This window comes from Mastigoproctus giganteus, chromosome 6, assembly GCF_048544385.1.
Source record: "Mastigoproctus giganteus isolate SK-2022 chromosome 6, ASM4854438v1, whole genome shotgun sequence".
Classification (NCBI taxonomy): domain Eukaryota; kingdom Metazoa; phylum Arthropoda; class Arachnida; order Uropygi; family Thelyphonidae; genus Mastigoproctus; species Mastigoproctus giganteus.
In genome coordinates, this window is record NC_143580.1 from 54,170,971 (window position 1) to 54,192,544 (window position 21,574).

Sequence of the window (21,574 nt, forward strand, 5' to 3'; positions counted from 1 at the left end):
GCTATGGTGAGTGCGTCCTTCGCAATAATTATTCCGTAGTATGAGGTAGCCGCTGTCAGGGGCTGTAGAGCGATTCGAAATTCATGCAACCAAAATTGTAAGAGTTATTTTATCATTGGCAACTTATTTCTGCTTGATAATTGGAATTTGATTCTGCTTGATACGTTAGCAGCATTGGTCTTCCCGAGATGTCCGATAGTTGTTGTTTTGGGCTTTGTATGTTAGGTTTCAGTTGCTAACTAGTAGTGTTTTGTTTACAACGAAGGCATCACTTCATTTTCCTAGGCATAGCACACATTCATAGTTGAACATCCATATTTTTGTCTTTAGGACTGCTTAAAGTATTACACTAATAACCTTCGTATATGGGTTGCGTGTCTTTTGAATCATTTTATGTACGGTTCCCGCTTGTTTACATCAGAAATGAAACTAAAGAGAAATGCAGTGAATTGGTCGAAGTAAGCATGTTTCAAATTCTGGCACAATTTAAAAAAAAGAAAAAAGAAAATTATATATGTTCTTGTAAACCTTGTAGTTGCTTCGGCTTTCCATTACGAATCCATTATTTGATATTCCATTATTATAATTATATTTTAATTTTCCATTATTATAATAAATAAATAAACAAGCCTAGAAAAAATATGAAAACATTGGCCTTCAACAAGTAGATCGCATTATGTATTAATGCCTTTTTGTTTTCCATTTACTGCAATCTAAAACTAAAACTTTCGACTTTCTTTATTAGATAATAAATTTATATATTTTTTTTAATGATGAAAATAAGAAATAAAAAATGAGTCTAGAGATTTGAAGTACTTTAATTAGATTTCAATAAATTTATAGATCTCTATCCCCGGAGAGGTTTGTGAGGTAATTAAAGTAACCTGTAGAACATATTTCTTAAAATGCGCAATGCATGTCATGCCAAAGTGAATTAATATCCAAACAGTAGATACTGTATCTGATTACTGAAAAAGCTTTGAATCAAATCATGTTTTAGAAAGTAACGTGCAAAGAACGAACAAAATTTTGACATTGATACTTCTCACTTTACAATTAAAAAGCTACTTCAAGATTTACGCTCTTAGTTTGACAAAAAAAAAAAAAAAAAAAAAAAAAAAACCACACAAAAAGGAAGAAAGAAGAAGAAGAAGAAAAAAAAAAAAAAAGAATAAGAAGAAGAGAGGTGGAAAAAAATACCTAACTGTCATCTCAGGTAGCTAATTATGTGAAACATTTTATTTTACTTTCGAAACAAATACAGTCAGCAATGCTAATCCATGTACTGTCTGTAATTATGTTTTTGTCCGTTCGTCCTCCATCTGTCTCTCATTTTGTATCCGTCGAACGGTTTACTCGGGAGCTTGTGGAAACATAAGAGCAGAAATGTTTTTGAGATCACATTTCGGAGAAAATACTTTCATTTTGATTTTCTCGAATTTTTACAGATATGGATGGAAATATGCATGCCTTCTATTAATATCCCAACACCTGCATATTTACAAATAACCTTTATTTTTAGAAAAACTAATAGCGTATGCTGAAACCTTTAGTTTTAATGACAGCGTCTAATCTGGGGAAAATTCTCCAGTATTTTTGTGCACGTTCTCCGATACTTTCCGTTATTCGGTTTTTTAAACCGGCGGGTTCAGCTCTTTTTTTTTTTGGCTGTATCTCATCACATCACACTCGACAATTCAATTCATTTTGGAGGTTTTCTATAGGATTGTGGTCAGAGTTCTGGAATGGCCAGTCCAAGTTTTCGGCGCTCATAAAACAGTCCGTTACAATGCGGCCGTTGTCCTGCTGATCCAGGTCCTTCTCCGGCGTTGTAGGTATTGTAGACAACGCATTATTGCCCAGTGGGTATAGTTAGACATCAGCGTTCATGATTTTATTCAAAACAATAAATGATCCCAGGCAAACCATGAAAAACAGCCCCAGACCATCACGCTGCCTCCACTGATAGTCAGGATGATACAGTTCGGTAGGTAAATTTCTCCCAGCATCCCCCACACCCAGGCACAACCATCAGAATAGTAGACCATATACCCATCTAGTTCCTCCAATGCACAGATTTCCATTGTACATACGATCCAAGAATGGTGGGCCTAACACCAACCTAGACGCGCGGCGTCTGAAATTAGTCGGAGTAATTGGTGGCTCACGACCTTAGTAACCCATATCATCCAGCGTGCTGCGCACTGTACTGTTATTATCATTCTGCGCTGGAAGTCTATTAACTCTGTCGATCGCGGAATCTTGCATTCACAATCGTACTACTGTCGAAGGCATACGAGCATGTTTATAGTTTGACACGTGATGCTTGGGTACGATGACCAACTATCACCGGAGCGGTGTCCGGATATTAATAGTAGAGCAGTGCAATCTGATTTCACGTTTGTCTCCAGCGGAAATTCTTAGATGTGTATCTTTATACTGTGTGAAAATTAGAACTTCGCAACAGGGTATAAGTTACTTTAAAGTTCAGATTAATCACAAAAAGTAAATTTCTCTTAATCGAGAAGTATATTTTTGTCAAAGTTGAAGTAGGTAATACTGTATATGATCCGATTATGCAGATTTAATTCGGAAGGATGATGTAAATCTATGCATGTACGACAGAGTCACCAAATGTCTTCCCAAGTATGAAATTCTTACTGTAATACAAACACTGTCTAACCGTTTATTGCATATTTTGGTAATTACCTGCACGAACATCCGCGGGTCAAATTAGTTGAGCTCATATAATAGCACGTTACGGTGCATCTATATGTATGTATTTACACTGTGACATAGTGGCATCCGAGCTCATATCCGCATGTTGGACGGATAATTAATACACTGATTATGCATACTCTGTTTATGCTGTATTTACACTGTATACTCTACCTTTGGCCCTGCAACTAACCTGCAAGGCGCCATGTGGAGGCGGGCCTAAACTATCTTAACTTTCTTTTTAAACGTCCCCTTTTAAATGCAAAATATTTAAACCTTCAGTATTTCCGGCTACCAACAAATAATGCTCCAGGCTCAAGCCGTCAAACAAATTTCAATTACAGAACAAAATTAGAAACAGCAATTCAATACTAATTTACACTCTCACATGAAGTATAAATTTCGTTCAACTTTATTTTTAGTTCTCATAATCAAATATTTACATAGGAAGATTGTTCAAAAAAGTAATGACAAGTATACGTATAGCAGTTAGTTATTTTTTAATTTTTTTATGAAAACCCCAAACACGAAAGGTATCAAAACCTATAATACTTAGTACCGTGCATGGGTTGAAGGGGAGGGGGATGCCGGAAACTTTGCTCTAGAGACTAAACATGGGTTTCACCACTTCAAGCCTCCAATGAGCAAAGTTGTGGTATTTCACCGGTTGATGAAAGTCATCTGCCATCTACGTTATCATCCAAATCATCATGTTCCTCCTCTAAGCAACCACCATGAAATTCAATGCCCAGGGCCGTAACGAGGTATTCCTGCAACCAGGGAAAAAATAATTTTGCGCCCTTAGCCAATAAATGAACATTACACTCATTGATCACTGAATTGTGACCACCTACCTAATACCGTGTTGAGCCACCGTTCGCACGAATAACAGCTGCTATTCAACTAGGTATTGACTGCACTAGATGTCTGAAGGCGTCCGTATGGATCGGCAGCCATGCTGCCTGCAATTCTTTCCAGTGTCGGAATAGGTGACGGTTGTGTGCCCATACGCCTCATTTCCTGTTCTAAAACATCCCACAAGTTCAATTGGATTGAGGTCAGGCGAATTTGGAGGCCAATCAAGATGGGTGATATCTTCACTGTTCCTCGAATTGCGTGCTCAGTGCAGGCCGCGATGACGTGGCGCATTCTCGTCTTGGAAGATTCCGTTTCTGCTCAGGAAAAATTAGGGCGACCATGGTAGGGTGCACATGATCTGCTGGTAGACGTCACCAGTGAAACGTGTCCTCTATACGCACCAGGGGTACTGGTTCTTGCCACCGAAATTTAGAAAAAGGTAACTGCAATGACACTTTCCAACTGGACTTTCTGTTTGATGCCACTATCATAGTGGCATCAACTGTTTTACAATATTATACTTGCCGTGACGTGTTTTTTGTACTTTTTGTTACGTATAAATTAGAAAAGAATAGCGAAAGCTTAAAAAGCGGTACTCACCTGGAAATTAATCTGCGATGATTTACTTAGGTAGCGTGGTTAATGTTTAAGTTGAATTGTTAAATTGAAAAATTAAAAGGGAGGGAAGTAGGTAAAAGTTGATTGAGTTAAATAGGCGCAAGGAAATAGAAGTGTACACATCCAATCCTTGGTTGTCATCGAAATAAAAGAAAAGAAAAGAAAAGAAAAGAATAGTTAAAAACTGTAACTTGGCTTCACCGGATTCACTTACAGTTTTTAACTATTCTTTTCTTTTCTTTTATTTCGATGACAACCAAGGATTGGATGTGTACACTTCTATTTCCTTGCGCCTATTTAACTCAGTCAACTTTTACCTACTTCCCTCCCTTTTAATTTTTCAATTTAACAATTCAACTTAAACATTAACCACGCTACCTAAGTAAATCATCCCAGATTAATTTCAAGGTGAGTACCGCTTTTTAAGCTTTCGCTATTCTTTTCTAGTCTATTAACACGGTACTTGAAGATTTCTAAAAATTTCGTATTACGTATAAATTTATGGAGATGTGCATCCAGTTTCTGGACAGTCTGAAGCATGCTTGTAAGAATAAAGTGGTCAGCTAAGTGGAGCCTGTTACAGTTGCTGCGGGGAGAGTGAGAGAGGGGGGGAGGGTTGTGGGGTCCTCTAATAGCAAATGTCACAGAAATCAGAACTGGTGTAGCCTTAATTAGTTTTTTTTGTTTTTTTTTTTAATTATTATTACTGTATTATCTTTATTTTCTCCTCAAAGACACCCGCTTCCGGCTATTAACCAGAGGGTGCACATTCAGATATACAAATATAAGTTATATACATATCATTGTCTTAATAAATTATACAAATTATATATTGTCTAATTACTTATATTATACACATCGGTGCCTTATTTTTACATGACAGACAGATAGAAAGAGAGCATAAGCATAATTTGTAATTTAAAAGGAGTTAGAGAATGTTCACATCTACACCACTATTTACAGCGAGTTCACAGAAAGATAAGACGTATAATGTAAACATAACAGGAGCCTAAATAGTCCCGACCAATTCATTCTTCATTTCCTGCATTCTGTTTATTTATTTATTTTTTTTTTTCATCTGTGGGCTTCACTCAACGTTTATAGGTATAGTAATGCATTTTGAAACATTTCAGTCCTGTACCTCTTCTATGTGCAAAGCTTTTCTGGGTCTGCTTGAAGATCGTTGTACATCTTAATGGTGTTAAACGGAAAAAATCGCTGAAGACTTCCCAGCTGTGTGAGCGCGCTACTGAGTGGTGGGGATGGTGTCCTATTCGCCCACCTTTGCGTCATACGGGACCGAGTCAGCAGGTAGTCAGTTTTCGGCGAGTCGAGTCTCCCGGTCAGCAGTTTTGCAAGCGTGAGAATGTTCTTGGTGACAATTATGTGAGACCAAGGCGTGACATCCAAGTTGGCATATAAAATGGCTCTTAAGATTGTAAATGGCCGCCTAGTGATCCTGTTTAACCATCTCAGCATCCAATACTCTAAACCAGGCCTGGGAAAACTTTTGGGCTGAAGGGCCACGATAGGAATTCAAAAAGAAGGCGGGCCGCATAAAATACTATTTTTAGATATATATTATTTGTTATCATGAAGAAGAAATATAACATAAAAAAATTATTCTCTAACAACCAAGAATTTAATGAGATGAATGGAACTGTTTTACATCTTTTAAATTTTTTTTTTAATTTCGGGTGTTAATTTTGTAGTTGAGATTCTTAAAACTGCTTGTAAATGTTCATCGGTAATAATTGATCGTAAAGAATTTTTATTTATATTCATGATGGAAAATGTTTGTTCACATATGTAGGTTGATCCAAAAATAACCAACATTTTTCGGGCAAAATCTTTTAAGTTGGTCGAATTTGTCCGAATTAAGAGTATTGTAAAATTTACAGATTTCCTCACGACGGTGCAATTCCCTTAAATCGGTATTACACTGCAGATCTATAATCTGAAGTTGTGGTTCACTCGGTGCACTATCAATTTCTATTGAAAATGGGTCGCTCACTATTGCCAAACTTGTCTCAATTTTTCGGAAGTCGCCAGATCTTCGTGAAAAGTTGTCATTCAAAGCGTTGATAATTTCACAATATTTTTCAAATTTACTCTCTGGAATCTTCAGCAACTTCATGGTTGGAAAGTGGTCTACCTTGTTAATCAGTAAATGTCGAAGGAACAACTGGAGTTTTAATTGAAATCCATTCAAACTTTTTACCATATTATGGGCGTATAAATTTTTCTCTTGTAACACGGTGTTGAAAGTATTTAAGTGTGTCACCATGTTCAGGGTAAACGCAAATTCACAAATCCAGTTATTATCAGTTAATTCGGGAAAGTCCATAATATTTTTCAGTTTTAAAAATAGAATGATGTCACCTTTAAGATCCCATACTCGCCGAAGAACTTTTCCTAAGCTAAGCCATCAAATTTGGCTATGGTAAGGAATATCTGTGTACTCGGATTCAATATCTTGAAGAAAATTAACGAATTGTCTGTGTTTCAGGACCCCTCGATCGTATTAAATTTACTTTATTTACTAGTTAATTTTACTAGCAAATTTACTAGTTAATTTACTAATACAAGATGTGACATGTTCAACTTTTAACACATTTTTACATAATACTTGTTGATGTTACATATAATACAATGAATTGTAATTAAATTATAATCAGGATAATTTTCACAAATTTTATCCTGAATTTTCTTTAACGCTCCCAAATCGACTGATCCCAAATCGGAACCGCCAATGCAGAGGACTTGAATAGCGGTGGTCTTGATGCAGAGAAAATTAAAAATAGGACAGATACAAGCACTCCAATGCAAAGCCACACCACTGACAAAAAGTAATCTTAACCAGATTATATAGACGAATAATGAGCTATGGATGGCAGCACGGGCTCAGCGTTAGCAAATCATCTATGTATTCATTTATATAATCTGGTTAAGATTACTTTTTGTCAGTGTTGTGGCTTTGCATTTCTCATACATTCTTGAATGTGTGAGAAATTCAGGAATAAAAAGTATTTTCCTCGTGGTTATACTGGGTGCGCTAGTAGTTAAAGAAATTGCCTAGAAGGCTTGATATAAATTCCTTTGAAGGGAAGAGGAAACTGAGATGAGCAGGAACAGTATCAAATAACAAGTTGATTGGATATACATCTCGGAGCTGTCCCTAGAGTTCAGGGTACGAAAATTAATGTCGGAAGGAAAAGAAAAGAAGGAATATCCCTTCTTGCCTGGATTGGGATTCTGCGATCCCCCTGCTGAAATTTTGCACCCTTTTCAGTTTGGGCTCATTTCATCTGCTGCGACCCTGGTACGATTCCTAACTCTTAATCACTTGAGAAGTGTGAAATGCATTTCCGTAAATATGATGCTACTCTTATAACTGTTAACCTCAGTGTGATAAAGTAATTCACTCGCACATTTTTGTTCTTCGTGTGCCCCAGTGTACTACCTCGCCTCTGATTCTTCATTAAAATGATCACATCTCACTTTCATTGCTTTTGTTTTGAATTTACTGGGCTCTAAAGCACTGCTCTATTTAGTGGTTGATGCCATAATCAAAGCCTTCTTCGTTCAGGCATCATAGGGGATGATGTAAAATTAAGAGAAGAGCGTCTGAAGATGTACACAATTTCTAAATTAGCTTTCTGCTTTTATGTATTCGAAAAGATTGCAAATTGCGAGCGTTTATAAGGCGTGACATCAAAAAGCTTTGTTGTCTCTGCCTATTCTGATATATGCGTGTGGTCTCCCATGCTGCTACCTGGAAATCTGTTTCTTAATGAACCATGTAAGGACCATCAAATTGCCATTCAAAAGAACATTCTTATCTTACCTAAACATCGTCACTCCTTAAAATACCATGTCCCCATCTATTAACGAATGATTAAACAGTGCTATCAGAAGTAATTGATTTGATGCTCTTTTGCACGTCTTATCAGCATCTTTAACAGATTGTATGTGCTTCGATCAGAAAAGCAGAATCGCTCAACCGTATTCGAAACTTTCCTTATATTATACTTATTCCCTCTTTCTTTCTCTTATTATGCAGAAAGCTCTTCATCTTATTTTCATTTCGCTACCTCCCCCCACCTCCCTGTTAGGCAATTCGTAATCTGCTTATCGTGTATGCTGCACTGAGTTCATATCTCACCTTCCTATTCTTTCGTTTTTCTCCTTATCTGTCATTTATATTATGTGATTAAAGAAATAAATGACTAACATTTGCAATTGAGCCTCTAAGGTGAGGGCTCCTCACCTTTATTCTTCATTCCTCTTAATATTACTGATAAATATATCAGCATTAAACATCGTATGAACTAATAAACCCAATGGCGTATAATTATTAATGGTAACTCGCAACTAATAGCGCGATTTTTCATTGAAGTAATGCTAACCATGAAGCGTTTTATAATTGATAAGTAGATTAATATTTATTTTAACATCAGTGTAGTTAATGAAACTACTGTATTGGAAATAAAAGTACTCAAGGGAATCCGAAATCAAATGCATCATTTCCTCTTATCCTTTAGCATTCATTAAAAAGCGTATAAAATGCTACATTTTTATCCGTAGATTCTCTTGTTTTGGCTATTTTGAAATAATTTCACTAATGTAGTGCTTTCAGGTTTCTGCAGCATTCCATAAATTTTCCAAACATTTTTTGTGTGTTCAAAGCAAAAAACATTTTAATTTAATGTAGTAGAATCCCAGTTATACGAAATAATCTTAACCCTCTTCATTATTAAAGCCTTGTTCGGATTAGTGTTTTATGATGAAAGTATTCCCTCCTTTGTCAACAAATTAACTTGGAATTATTTTCTTGACGAAAATAACTTGCAGCTAACGTGAAGTTCATGCTTGATCTCTAAAACCAGGATATTTTGAATGCAGTAGTTGATTTTAAATGCACTCTGTGTACATATTAAAGGAAAGCAGGAAAACCTAAGAAGAGATCACAATAAATTTCATTTATTATTTACGAATTGTGCACTGTATATGCTTATGCCAATGGTTCTTAATTCAATTCTTGCGATTCTGCCCATCTAGCAGCGATCGGAAGGGCATGAATTTTGTGCTAAAATTGGTCTGTGCAGTTAATTAAATATAAAAAATTTAAATATGACCATCTACCTAATAGCGTGTTGGGCTGCCTTTTGCCGTGATAACGGCTTTAACCCGGTGTGTCATCGTCTGCACGAGACCGCGGAAGGTATCCCATGTATCCTGGACCAGCTGGATAGAAAGACTTTCCGGCGTTCGGCACTGGCAAATGGTGCGTTCCACCGCATTCCATAGATGCTCGATGGGATTGATGTCGGAGAATTTGGTGGCCAGGAGAGAACACGGAGTGCTTAGACATTTATTCTCGAACCATTCCTGCAGGGATCTTGTGACACAGGGTCACAAGATGGCTTGTTGAAAGAGTCCAGTGCCATCTAGATACACGGTTACCATCTAAGGAAAAACTTGGTTCGAAACATTGCCGAGGTAGGATCTGGCGGTGAGGGTGTGTTCAATGTAGATAAGGGGACCCAGTGTGTCCATGAAAACATCCCCCAAACCATGATACCACTGGTCTGTTTTCGTTCAACCGTGCAGTCTGGTTGCAGCTGTTAACCAATGGCTCGACGTCGAATATGCACCCGTCTATCGGCATGATGAAGCTAAAACCTTGATTTATCAAACAATGCGACTCTTTTCCAATCGTCCATTCCAGGAACTGTGCTCCTGTGCCCATGTGTCGATGACGGTCGTCAACATGGGTACATGAACAGGTCGCCTACTCCATAGACCTATCTGCAAGAGCCTCCGTCGGATGCTGTGCTCGGAAAGGTTTCTCTGTGCGTCCTGGTTGTAGTCTGCCATTGAAGAATCATTCACCTCGACTGTTAACCAGTGGTGGTTCCATATCCTGGCACTTTGGGTGGTTGTGTGTCCTTCTTGAGATCATTCCCCCCACACTTTAACTACTGCGGCCCCCGAACAGTGGACAATACCTGCGGTTGCTGAGGTGCTGGCTCCTGCCTTCCTGCTGCAGCAAATCTTTCCCCGTTCAAACTAAAAAAAAAAAAAAAAAAAAAAAACCTATTATATTAGGGTCACCTAGAAAGCTACTTTCAACTACCCATGTGTATTTTGTCTGTAAATTGCGTATGTTCTCTGGTCGATTTGCCTGCTTTGCTGGACAAAAACGCCCAGTTTTTTCCGGGGGGGGGGGAAACCTTGCTGTATATGCCTGAGACCGACTAACTCAGCCACGGAGTGAAAAAGCCCATAAAAGTTCGCGTGATCGACGGGATTCAAACCCTGGCCTTTTTCACCCGGTGTGGGGAGGACGGTGACGATACCATTGTGCTATCGGCGCAGACTCCCCGTTCAAACTGCGTCAGGTTCTTCCCTTTCCCCATTGCACGGACTTCGTACTGACGAACTGATATGCACTACCGTGCCGTCACTATACAGGGTGTTTCAGTTAAATGTTTCAGAACTTCTAAGAGGGTTAGGGTACATCCTGACAACTCGAAATCATATAGCAATGTGGGGTCGGAAATGCTTTCCTGAAGCGGTGTTGTACACAGAAGCACCATAAAGAAAAGAGACCGTAAGTGAGAAATCGTTTTAATAATACATGAAAAGAAGCAAAAGGTACATGGATTAAAGTAAGTGTTCGAAGTTTCTTCCACGGGCTACAATGCACGCCTCACATCTCCGACGCATGGACATCCGAACATTCTGGAATACTCCAGGCGAATTTCGAATTTCTTCGGCAGCTACTGCGATTCTTGCAACCAGCTCCACAGCATTGTCAACAGGGGTGTCATAAACTAGCGATTTCATATGACCCCAGAAATAAAAATCAAGACATGATAGGTCGGGTGACCGAGCAGGCCAACGCACGGGACCACCACGTCCGATCCACTGTTGACCAAATGTGACATCCAGGTAGTTACGAACATCTCCGCTATAATGGGCAGGGGCTCCATCGTGTTGGAACCACATTGTCTGTTGCGTCGATGCAGAAATCTGTTCATCTCTCAAAAGTTGTGGCAATACTTGCTGCAGAAAGATCAAGTAGATAGGACCGGTTAGACGACACGGTAACAGGTAAGGTCCGATGAGGTGATCTCCCATAATACTGGCCCATACATTGACCGAAAATCGAATCTGTGCTGCACGACGTCGTATTGCATGCGGGTTCTCGACCGCCCAGATATGGTCGTTATGCGTGTTGAAAATTCCTTCCCTTGTGAAGGATGCCTCATCGGAAAACAACACTTCAGCAGGAAAAAGGGGATTTGTAGCACATTTTCCAAGGTACCACTGTTTTTTTTTTTTTTTTGGTAGTTGTTGGCGCATCGGCTTCTGTGGCCATAGTGCACCTCCCAAGGTTTTGCAGTACTTTGGTACCACTGTGCGAAAGCAATACGAGGTGCATAATCCTCCGGTTGCTGTGTCTGGACACGCTGCACGTGAAACGGATGCATGTCTTGTTCTCGGAGAATCCTCCAGACGCTGCATTGGGAAACCCCGACTGCGTTTGCTAGACTTCGTGTACTCGTTCTTGGATTCCCCTGTACATGCTGCAGCACATTCTGTTCGACGGCTGGAGTCCGTGCTGTTCTTACCCTGTCCCTGTCAGCTCTTTCAAATGAACCTCTCTCAGCTAACCTCTGGAGCAGTCTTGCAAAGAAATTATGACTGGGAATACACCTCGTCGGATATCGTTCCGCGTACAAACGCTGTGCAGCTGGCCCACTACAATTTGCAGCCCCGTACGCCAAATGCATATCGGCTAACTCTGCGTTCGTGTAATCATCCATCCTACTAACTTGGCGTTCTTGTTCAAGAAATTCGAAATTCGCCTGGAGTATTCCAGAATGTTCGGATGTCCATGCGTCGGAGATGTGAGGCGTGCATTGTAGCCCGTGGAAGAAACTTCGAACACTTACTTTAATCCATGTACCTTTTGCTTCTTTTCATGTACAGTATTATTAAAACGATTTCTCACTTACGGTCTCTTTTCTTTATGGTGCTTCTGTGTACAACACCGCTTCAGGAAAGCATTTCCGACCCCACATTGCTATATGATTTCGAGTTGTCAGGATGTACCCTACCCCTCTTAGAAGTTCTGAAACGTTTAACTGAAACACCCTGTATATGCTTCGCCGGTCGGTAATGTCACTCTTAGATGCTGTGAGATGCGTCCACTCTTGAAGACAGGGGTAACCATAATGTTTTGGCTCGACTGTATGAGATTTTTTTATTAATAACACCGATGCCACATAAGCTTTGCTACTTCCTTCCATTATTAATACTAGAGTATCTAAATTTCATATAGACTGTTTTTAATAGCTAGTATTTGTTGCTACTGGATATTCATGCCCGAAAATAAACTACATGTACGGATTTTACACTATCGAAAAAAAAGACAGTCACGACATTATTATGTAGGTCATTCAGATTCCTTGAATTTTCTGAACAACCCAATGGAATGCGATCTCATAATTTAAAATAAGTGCACAGTAGTGCGCAAAACCTGTTGTAATGGCACTGATAAAGGAACGATAGCTTTTACAAATATGTCATTAATGTTCCTACGCCGACATAGCTTCGTTCATGACTTCAGCTTTAATGTAGAATCAACGAGCCAAACGGTTAATAAATTAAATGGTTGAGGTGGGAGTGGACAAATAAAAACGGATAATTAATAAAACGAAGGGCAATGGGAATACTAAGGAGCCAAGCGAAATTATAAGCATTAGATCCCCTCCTTTTTCCCATCCTAGAGAATGGAACCTCGCATTTATCTTGTGGATGATGTCACTTTACATATTATATTTTCATTCTGACTTTTCTGTTTCTGGAACTGCCTTAGATATTGGCATCAACGTTTATGATATCCTCAGTAATAATTCGACATTGAGATTTTCATGCTGAGAATTCTGACTTCGGTTATTTAACAGTAGTGAAAAAATAAAAGAAAATCGGATATTTTTCCTGGATTCGTAATTAACAGATGGACACCTGTTCATAACATTAATGTTCTTGTTTATACTCCGGTACGACCACTAGGTCAGTGGAGTTTACAATAAATCAATCAATACAAACGTTAATCGTATTTAGCAGTCACGGGCTTGAACCCCGGTCCATTCAAGAGCGCGTGCTACTGCACTCCCACTCCTGACCACTTGGCTACGTCATTTCAACTTGGTTCTAATCCCTTTGATTATATTAACAAATATGCAAAGTTTCTTTAATCACTTCAGTAAGCATGCAATGATTTCCTTTCCTTTTCCTTTTAACAACGCCGACGTTAAATTTCTTACTAGCCACTTTTATCGATATTATTATCTTAAATGCCCCTTGAAATTCCAGTGATGTAAGATTTCAGCGAAGAAGAAAAATAAAATTTTCTTATCTTATCCTTTCGATACTTCCAAAAATCTTTGCATACTTTTCCAGAAAAACTCATTTTATAAAAACTTCCAAGTAATATCGTTCGTTCCATTCTTAAAGATGTGAATATACGTAGATTCATTTTCTCATGCAGTTCCTGCTTGATTCTAACTTACATGTCTTATTACATAAATAAACGCCCTCGTGGGTAGCACAGTTGCAAGTACCGCCGTCCTTCTCACACCGGTTTTGCGGTTCGAGTCCCATCAATAACGTGAGGAATTTTTATGGGCCTTTTTCACAACATGGCCGAGTTAGTCGGTCTCAGGCGAAAGTGGCATGGTTTATTCTCCTAGAAACTCGAGTTTTTCGTCCAGCAAAGCAGAAAACCGGCCATAGAACATACACAATTTATAGACAGTATATGCGGTGCAATATGGTTTTAGTCGCTGATGCTTCTAAAAAGATAATAATAATAAAACCACAACTACTACATAAATAAGCATGGGTATACTTGTCTCAACCGGGATGTACTATGCACCTTACGTCATTGTTGCAACGCCATGCCTATGGAAGGAGTCAACTTTTGACCTAAGGCGCAATAATATACCCAGTTACTATAAGAATGCCCAATGTACATGCATTGAAACAATTCTTTTGAAGTTGTCGGTTCTGTTGCACTGCTAAGACTTGAGAAAGGTTTTAGAACAAAGTTCTTTTCGTGAGACAATACTAACAGTTCGAAAAATAACATAATCCCAAATTGTGACTATATCGCTTTTTTTTTTTTAAAATGAAATAGCTAATTAAAACTCTTTACGCCGTCGTATTAGTCCTAGACAACACAAGCCGAGAGTACCCGTTGCAAATATTTAATTCTCGGTAAGATTTAGACATATGAAATGCAGTAGTTATGGAAAACAGGTTGCACTTGTCGAAAGAAACGAAGCATAGAATACTTATTGGAGTTAGGTATAAACATATTCACAAGGCAACAATGTCCTCCTCTGTAAGCAAGAATTCTTTTTAAACTACTGCATTTATTAAATTTTGCAGGTTTTTTCATATTTTTTCTAGGGGTGACAAATGTTTCAGTAATGTTTACTTTGTCTGAACAGTTCTGTCGGATTGCCCAAGGGGTATGACCAAGAATTTTCAAAGTGAATTCCGCATTACATGAGGCAACTGAATCGCTGTCCCTCTTAATTTAAAACTAGCAGCTATTTTGTTTATCTAACTGATTGTCTTTCATTTAACTCCTTTGTTCAATTAAACCTCTTTTTAAACGATCGTTGTTCCACATTGGTTACGTCTTCTTGGCTTTTGCAGAAAATTAAGGCAACATATTTATCAAAACTGCAATGTAACCGAGGGAAAGTGGGTTTTTTTTTTTTTTTTTTTTTTTGAGTAATCATATGTGACATGCTTCAGTTATAATGAATGAGGCACCAAATGACTCAAAACTCCTTGAAATGAATATTAACAAAACCAGGTAACGACAGTAAACTGTCAGCAAACGCCAGAAATTATTACCGAACGAACCAGTAGTTGAATTCTACGAATCATCAATTCTGTACATCATCATTATACGAGATATGATTAAAAAGTTTTGGTACTGACTCTATCTTTGAAATTGCGGTGTCGTGACTTTTTTGCAACGTGCTCGGTGGCTCATCTCTACGCGGTAAAGCATGAAACACTCGTTTATTCGCAGTAAGTGTGAATTAGCGCGTTGAGTACAAACGTTTTAAAATGAGTGATTTTACTGAGCATAATAAAAGAATGATTCACGGGGTTTAAAAGGACCTTTTGTCCGTCAGATATGATTCTGGTTCTAACTCCTCTTCAATTTCAAAAATCACTGATTTAGTGGTTGATTGAATCAATTTTAATTTGGGAATGCGACGCGTTTCATCGAAGTTACTGCCCCGCAACTTTACCATTAATCACAAATCTTGAGTACTACAAAACAGTTGTACGGAGATCCATCGCTGTGGTCCACCATACTGATTGGATTTATCTCCCTGTGATTTTTTTTTCATTCGAGCTTAAACCTCCCTTGAAAAGTCACAGATTTGCAACGACTGAGAAAATTATTCTACAGGAACTATTAGCAATTCCAAAAAGAACTTTATCGGGAATGTTCCAGAAGTTGCTGAAGTGTTGAAATCAATGTATACAATGCCAAGTAGACTACTTCGAAGGAGATCCGTTCGAATAGCATAAGCTTCATCAATTCATAAATATTAGTTCAGTCGTGAAACGTTTTGATTACAACTTATATACAAGTTAATTGTTTCCGATTTTGTCCATCAGCACAAACCATGTGTGGAAAAATGATTAAGTCACTTGTAACATATACAACTAGCGGGCTGGCACAGGACGTCGGTTAAAATACGGCATGTGGGTGAGCAAGTGCAGAGACAGCAGAGGCTATTAGTTATGTTTAATTAAATGTTGGCACGCATTCCTCCGTTTGTTCGTGACCTCATTAGGTACAGCAGGCGTCTAATTCAATTATTGGCCGGAAACAACAATAACAGATTGGCTACGTGGCCATAAAGGATTATTGCTACAGAAATTGGTACGTGGCCACGTCGAGGCATATCAATTTATATATTTCCTGATGCAGGAAATCTCACAGATTGAATTAAGAAGATGCGTATGCTTCAAGGAAAACAATGTGGATTCAAGATGTCTTTCTTTATCAAGGCAAAAGAAAAAAATAAGTGTGTAACTAGTTTCATAAATTTTCTCAATGCAAAGGCAACATATGGGCAAAGTTTTAAAATTAATATGTAGTCATAAGAAATTTGGCAGTAAAGCATTAACGAAAAATTCATGTACTAGGATAGAATGTAAGTACTGTAACACGAAATCCGCGCCGACATAAGTTGGAAATGCATTTCCAATTTGTTGGAAAAAGTTTTTGTTACTTGTACAAGGGATTTATTTTTCAATAAAGGGAAAGGTAAAAAGATAAATATAACATCTATGTATAGTTTGCCGATATTAATAACAAATTCCCTATAAAAACTTTGCACTAAAAGAGTTGATCTGTTCTTAATCTCTTCACTATCATTTTATTAGTTTCATAATTTTTATATTCTAACTGGTGGGGGTGAGGTGGTTTCATGTCTCAGATCTAGAAATAATGCTTACATAAAATGGAAGAGATATAAATAAATACATTTATGATTATTATTGAGAATATATAAAATCTATTCTTGTGCCTGCTCCTCACTCCTCAGAGATAGAACATTAAAATTTGGCATGGACCTTAATAACATCACTGCTTGGGCCTATGTTATAAATATCCTTGTCAAATGCTGTAAGGATATTTTTTTTTTTTTTTTTGTATGCTTGTTTTCTTTGTAATTCGATGTTTTAACCAAGTCTAACCGCCTAAGTCTAAAATCAGAGAAAATAATAATTTTCTCTGATTTTACAAAGCTGTGGAATTATTAAAAAGCGAATAATTTTCCTCACTCATCCCCTGTGTGATAATGCTCTTCCCCCTCCCACCAATGTACAACTAAAAGTTAAAATGGAGTATAAATATTTTTATAAAAGATGCCGGAAAGACGATCATTGATTGCACACTGGGATGTAACCGATTTTAAAGTAGTGGTTCATATTTGGTGACATCTCGAACAATTTTGCTACTGTATTTCGCAGTAAATCCTCCTCACTCCTCAGAGATGGAACATCAAAAGTATTGAAAAGTTTCCCAAGTATTCGATGAAATTCTACAATCTTTTATTGAAATATACTGATGGTCGCAGCATAGCTAACCATCCCGTTTTTAGGCAGTAAATGGTCTTATAACTATGGGGCTCCTAGCTTCCCCAACACACATACACTTTGTTATGTTTTGAGTATACATATGAATTTCTAAGACATTTGAAACGACCTCATTCACCTACAGTGGAAGAAACTTTCTTGTCTGTGACCGACTGGAGTAAAAAAAAATAATAAATAAATAAGAAGGAAAAAAATAATCGTTTTTAGAAAGAAAATAATAATCATTACTAAAATCTTCCTTTTTCCATAGTTATAGGCCTAAATGGAGATATTCAGTGTTAAATAAGCCAATGATGCATGAGTTTCAGTCTTCTCTTATTACACCCTGCTTAGATAGACAGTTGTTATTACCTCACTTATGTAAGCAGTCTACTTCTTTCCCATTAACAACTGTCGTTTTTAAATTTTACTACTTAATTTTTTTTTTTTTTTAAATGAACGCACATATCGTTTTAACATAAGAGTATATGGGAAATATTCACTTAACGACTTGTTTTCGAGGAACCCTGTCGTTAAGCAAAGTACACCGACAGAAACTGGTTTATAATCTGAAAACCCTTTTCTAATAAATAACAGAAATATGAGACTGAATAAACTGCCCACTTACCTGGAAACCTGTCCTTAAAATTCACAGCTCTTCTACTTCAACTCCATGTAAGCTGAACTTATATGAAGGAATACTATATGCAAATTAGATGTTTTTGTTCCAAGCCTCAAATTCTAGCCGAAAGACAAGAAATTGGCGATCTATGTGAACAGATATAATGAATGGATTGTGTCCTATCATGAAATACGGTCGGATGCAATAATTTCTCTAATTTCTTTAGAAAAATATTGAGATAATACAAAAATGCTAATAATCGATGTCAAATGGGTTTTTTTTTTTTTTTTTGGAAAATGGAATTACGGTATTGTTAGGTCATGAAAAAACATCTAAATAGTAATAACTCAAAGCCGTAATACAATCTATAGCACAGGTGTCTGGTAATGAATTGTTCTTGACATGACTCATGAGATACTCGTTAAAATAACTATGTCGAACGACTTCATCTTTGGCTCCTCCACTTATCTTCAGACTTTTCAAACGTAAAATATGAGATATTCATTTGGCTAAACTGGGTATATGATTCTGTTTAAGACACACAAGTTAAATCGCCGTTCGACCTGTAGAGATGCAGCTTCTGCATAATTCTTTTTGCAGAGTTAAAGTTATTTCGTGCCACTTTATATTACTTTCCTAAATTGAATTTTTTCAATGTACTTCAGGGAGGTGACTGTTTGATCTACAGTTTTTCCAGGACCGTGTGAAACGTCCAAAAAAAAAAAAAAAAAAGTCTCTCCGCTGCCCAAATGAAACGGTCTTAGTAAAACAATTTGTTGCCACTGAGAGTTTGTACGCGGACGAGGTCACTTCAATGTTAATACGGCTCCGTCACCGTGCATTTTCTGGATAAAAGAAACTTGACGAAGGACCAGATCATCAGTTTTCCTGGATGCTTTCCCATTGCTTACTACCGTGATTTTCTGAGCCAAAATGCAACATACACATTTAAATTTTTTGCGTTTCCATTCTTCTGTCATTGTCACGTTGAGAAATGGCTGAAGTTGGATCCATAGACGGAGGCATCCTCAGTTAATTGCTTTTCCTCCCTTTTAAAATCCGAGTCCAGAATTTTATTGAAAAATGTGTGGTGAGTTCATGTTTTCAATAAACATTTTATGTAGTCTTATGAGCTATTCGCTTATTTTATCAATCAGTGATACGTAATCACATTTGAGAGTTTGATTTGTAAGTATATTACTATTTAACTGATGGGTAGGGCTTATTCACTCCGTATTTGCAATTAAAAAACAAAAAATCTTTATTCAAGGAGAAGTCATGTGTGTGGAAATCATGAATGGCTTGAGTCTGATACACGAATTTGTTGTTGTTATCACATATTTTAGATTGTCTTGCAGTGACAGTAGATGATATGTAGGATTTAAACTGGGAAATAGTTGGCATATGACCAACAGACCTGAAGCCTAACAAAAACGAAATCTCCGATTTAAAGTTTTCTCTGTAACTGTTAAAGATTTTTAAATTTTTTTTATTTAAAACAGCTGCCAGTTAAACTGAAAAGTTGTATATATGCTAAAGACTAAAAAAGTTTGGTTGCGTTATATGTAGATAACGTATTTATTTGTTTACTTTAAATGGATAAAACTTCGTTTTTCAGAACTCCAGAACAGTGCCCCAGCGTGGTATCTTTATTGTCTGAAAGCTACAATCCACACGTTAGGTATGGAGCAGCCATGGCCCTGGGTATATCCTGTGCTGGTACTGGAAACAAGGTATGTAGGCAAACAAACTGAATTGCGATTCTGAATAAAGAGTGTGAAGAAAAATTGATATATATATACAAATATATATATATATATATATATATATATATATAATTTGATCAATAGAGTAGGTTAGAGATGTCTGGAAAGGTATCGATTATGGGGCCGTATGTTTCTTTGCTGGGTTTAGACCTTGACCGGGATCTGCGATGAGAAGAATCGATTGATAGATCGCTTTTCCCCATACTTCTTTTCTTCTTCTTTTCCCATGCAGTTTTGTGAGATTGTACCCGATTCACAGGTTGTGAATGCATCACACCCACACTTATGTTGCCTTCAGGGAAGAATTACAGACTCCCACTTGGGCACGTAATCTTCCACTCTTTCAAACACTTATCCGAATTTGAAGTGCGATTCTTCTACTTTCATTGTTAGAATGAATTTGATATGGTTTCAACTAGTTGTGTTGAATTGACGATGGGTCTTGTTTAAACAACAGAAAGTCTGCTGCATGAATGAATTTTATGAATTTGTCATAATGTTACTGGATTTTACTATTGGTCTCTGTTCAATTAGGGCCAATATGTTGGATAATAAGTAAGTACTTTTGCTACAGTACTTATTATTCAATATATTGTCCGTACTTTCAATAAGAAAGTTAGATATCTATTTCAGAGAAGCCGGATATTTACAATTTCATCGATATGCTGCATGAAGTGACATGATTATAAGATACCTAATATATTACGGTACCAGTAAAGAAGATATTTATGTGAATCTTTTTCGTCTGTTTACAAAAATCCAGGCGAGATTGGAAAAATTGCCTCAGAATTAACAACGTTACTCAAGAAATGAATGTACAGAAATATGTTACTGTAAATTTTCGCATGTAAAATATGAAATTTTTTTGTGTGCTTGATCGTTTTCATGGAAGTTTCACACCTGAAACGGAATAATGTTCCTTTATTCGAAAATATGATTAAAAAAGAATTTATAAGTTTTCAATCAAATTGGGACATAATGATCAGCCATCAACTTTTCAAGAAAATCTTTATTAAAATGTTACCTATCGATTTACCTTATATACAGGAGTCTATGCTATAAAACACAAATCAGATTCCTACAGATGTATTAATAGCAAATGATACGAGAGAACAAGCTGATAAAGCATCAGCCAAAAAAACCCCCTTCCAATATCACCTGTTCATCCCCTCCAATAATTTGTCCAGTTCTTTGAATTTATTCAAACTACCCACTTCCACAACCACAGATGGAAGTTTGTTCCTACAATCAACCACTGCTAGCTGAGGCGAACTTCCGCACATCTGTTCTGCAATTATTCTTCCTCAAATTTAATTTATGTTCCCTTGTGTGCATAGTCTGAGCAAGCAGAAGAATCCCATCTGCATTGAGTTGCTCAAGCCTTCTACGCTTTAGTCAGATCACTTCGCAGTTGCCTAGTCTCCAGATGCTACAGTTTGCAAAACTGAAGCCTTTTTTTGTAAGACCTCTCTTTCGTTCCCTTCGCCAATCTTGACTCTTTTGAAGTGAGTAACAATTGCTTTTCCTTATTGCTTCCTTGGGATGACTACTGAAAAGGACTCTAGTTGATCACGAATGCAAGACAACTGAATTCTTGGCCACACTGAAAATTTACAATCAAGACAAGCAACCATCTTGTTCATCTTTATTTTCTGATAAGACTGTTGGATGTACCCTCTGAAATGTCTGCTGGTTGGACTTTTATCTGACCACTGATAAAGATCAAATAAATATTTGAAATTCAAGGCAACTGTATCCTTTAATGCATCCTGTTTTTTGCTGGTTTCCAGAATTAGAC

General features: G+C 37.3%; 1 protein-coding gene across 1 annotated transcript in view; it reads left to right on the top strand.

Moving 5' to 3' along the window:
- Positions 1 to 21,574, top strand: part of Rpn2 (Regulatory particle non-ATPase 2) — a 459,562-nt gene that overhangs the window by 373,563 nt on the left and 64,425 nt on the right. Inside the window, exon 18 of the mRNA XM_090375965.1 lies at positions 19,629 to 19,743. Coding sequence (XP_090232091.1) covers positions 19,629 to 19,743 — 115 coding nt within the window. The remainder of the gene's footprint in view (positions 1 to 19,628; positions 19,744 to 21,574) is intronic.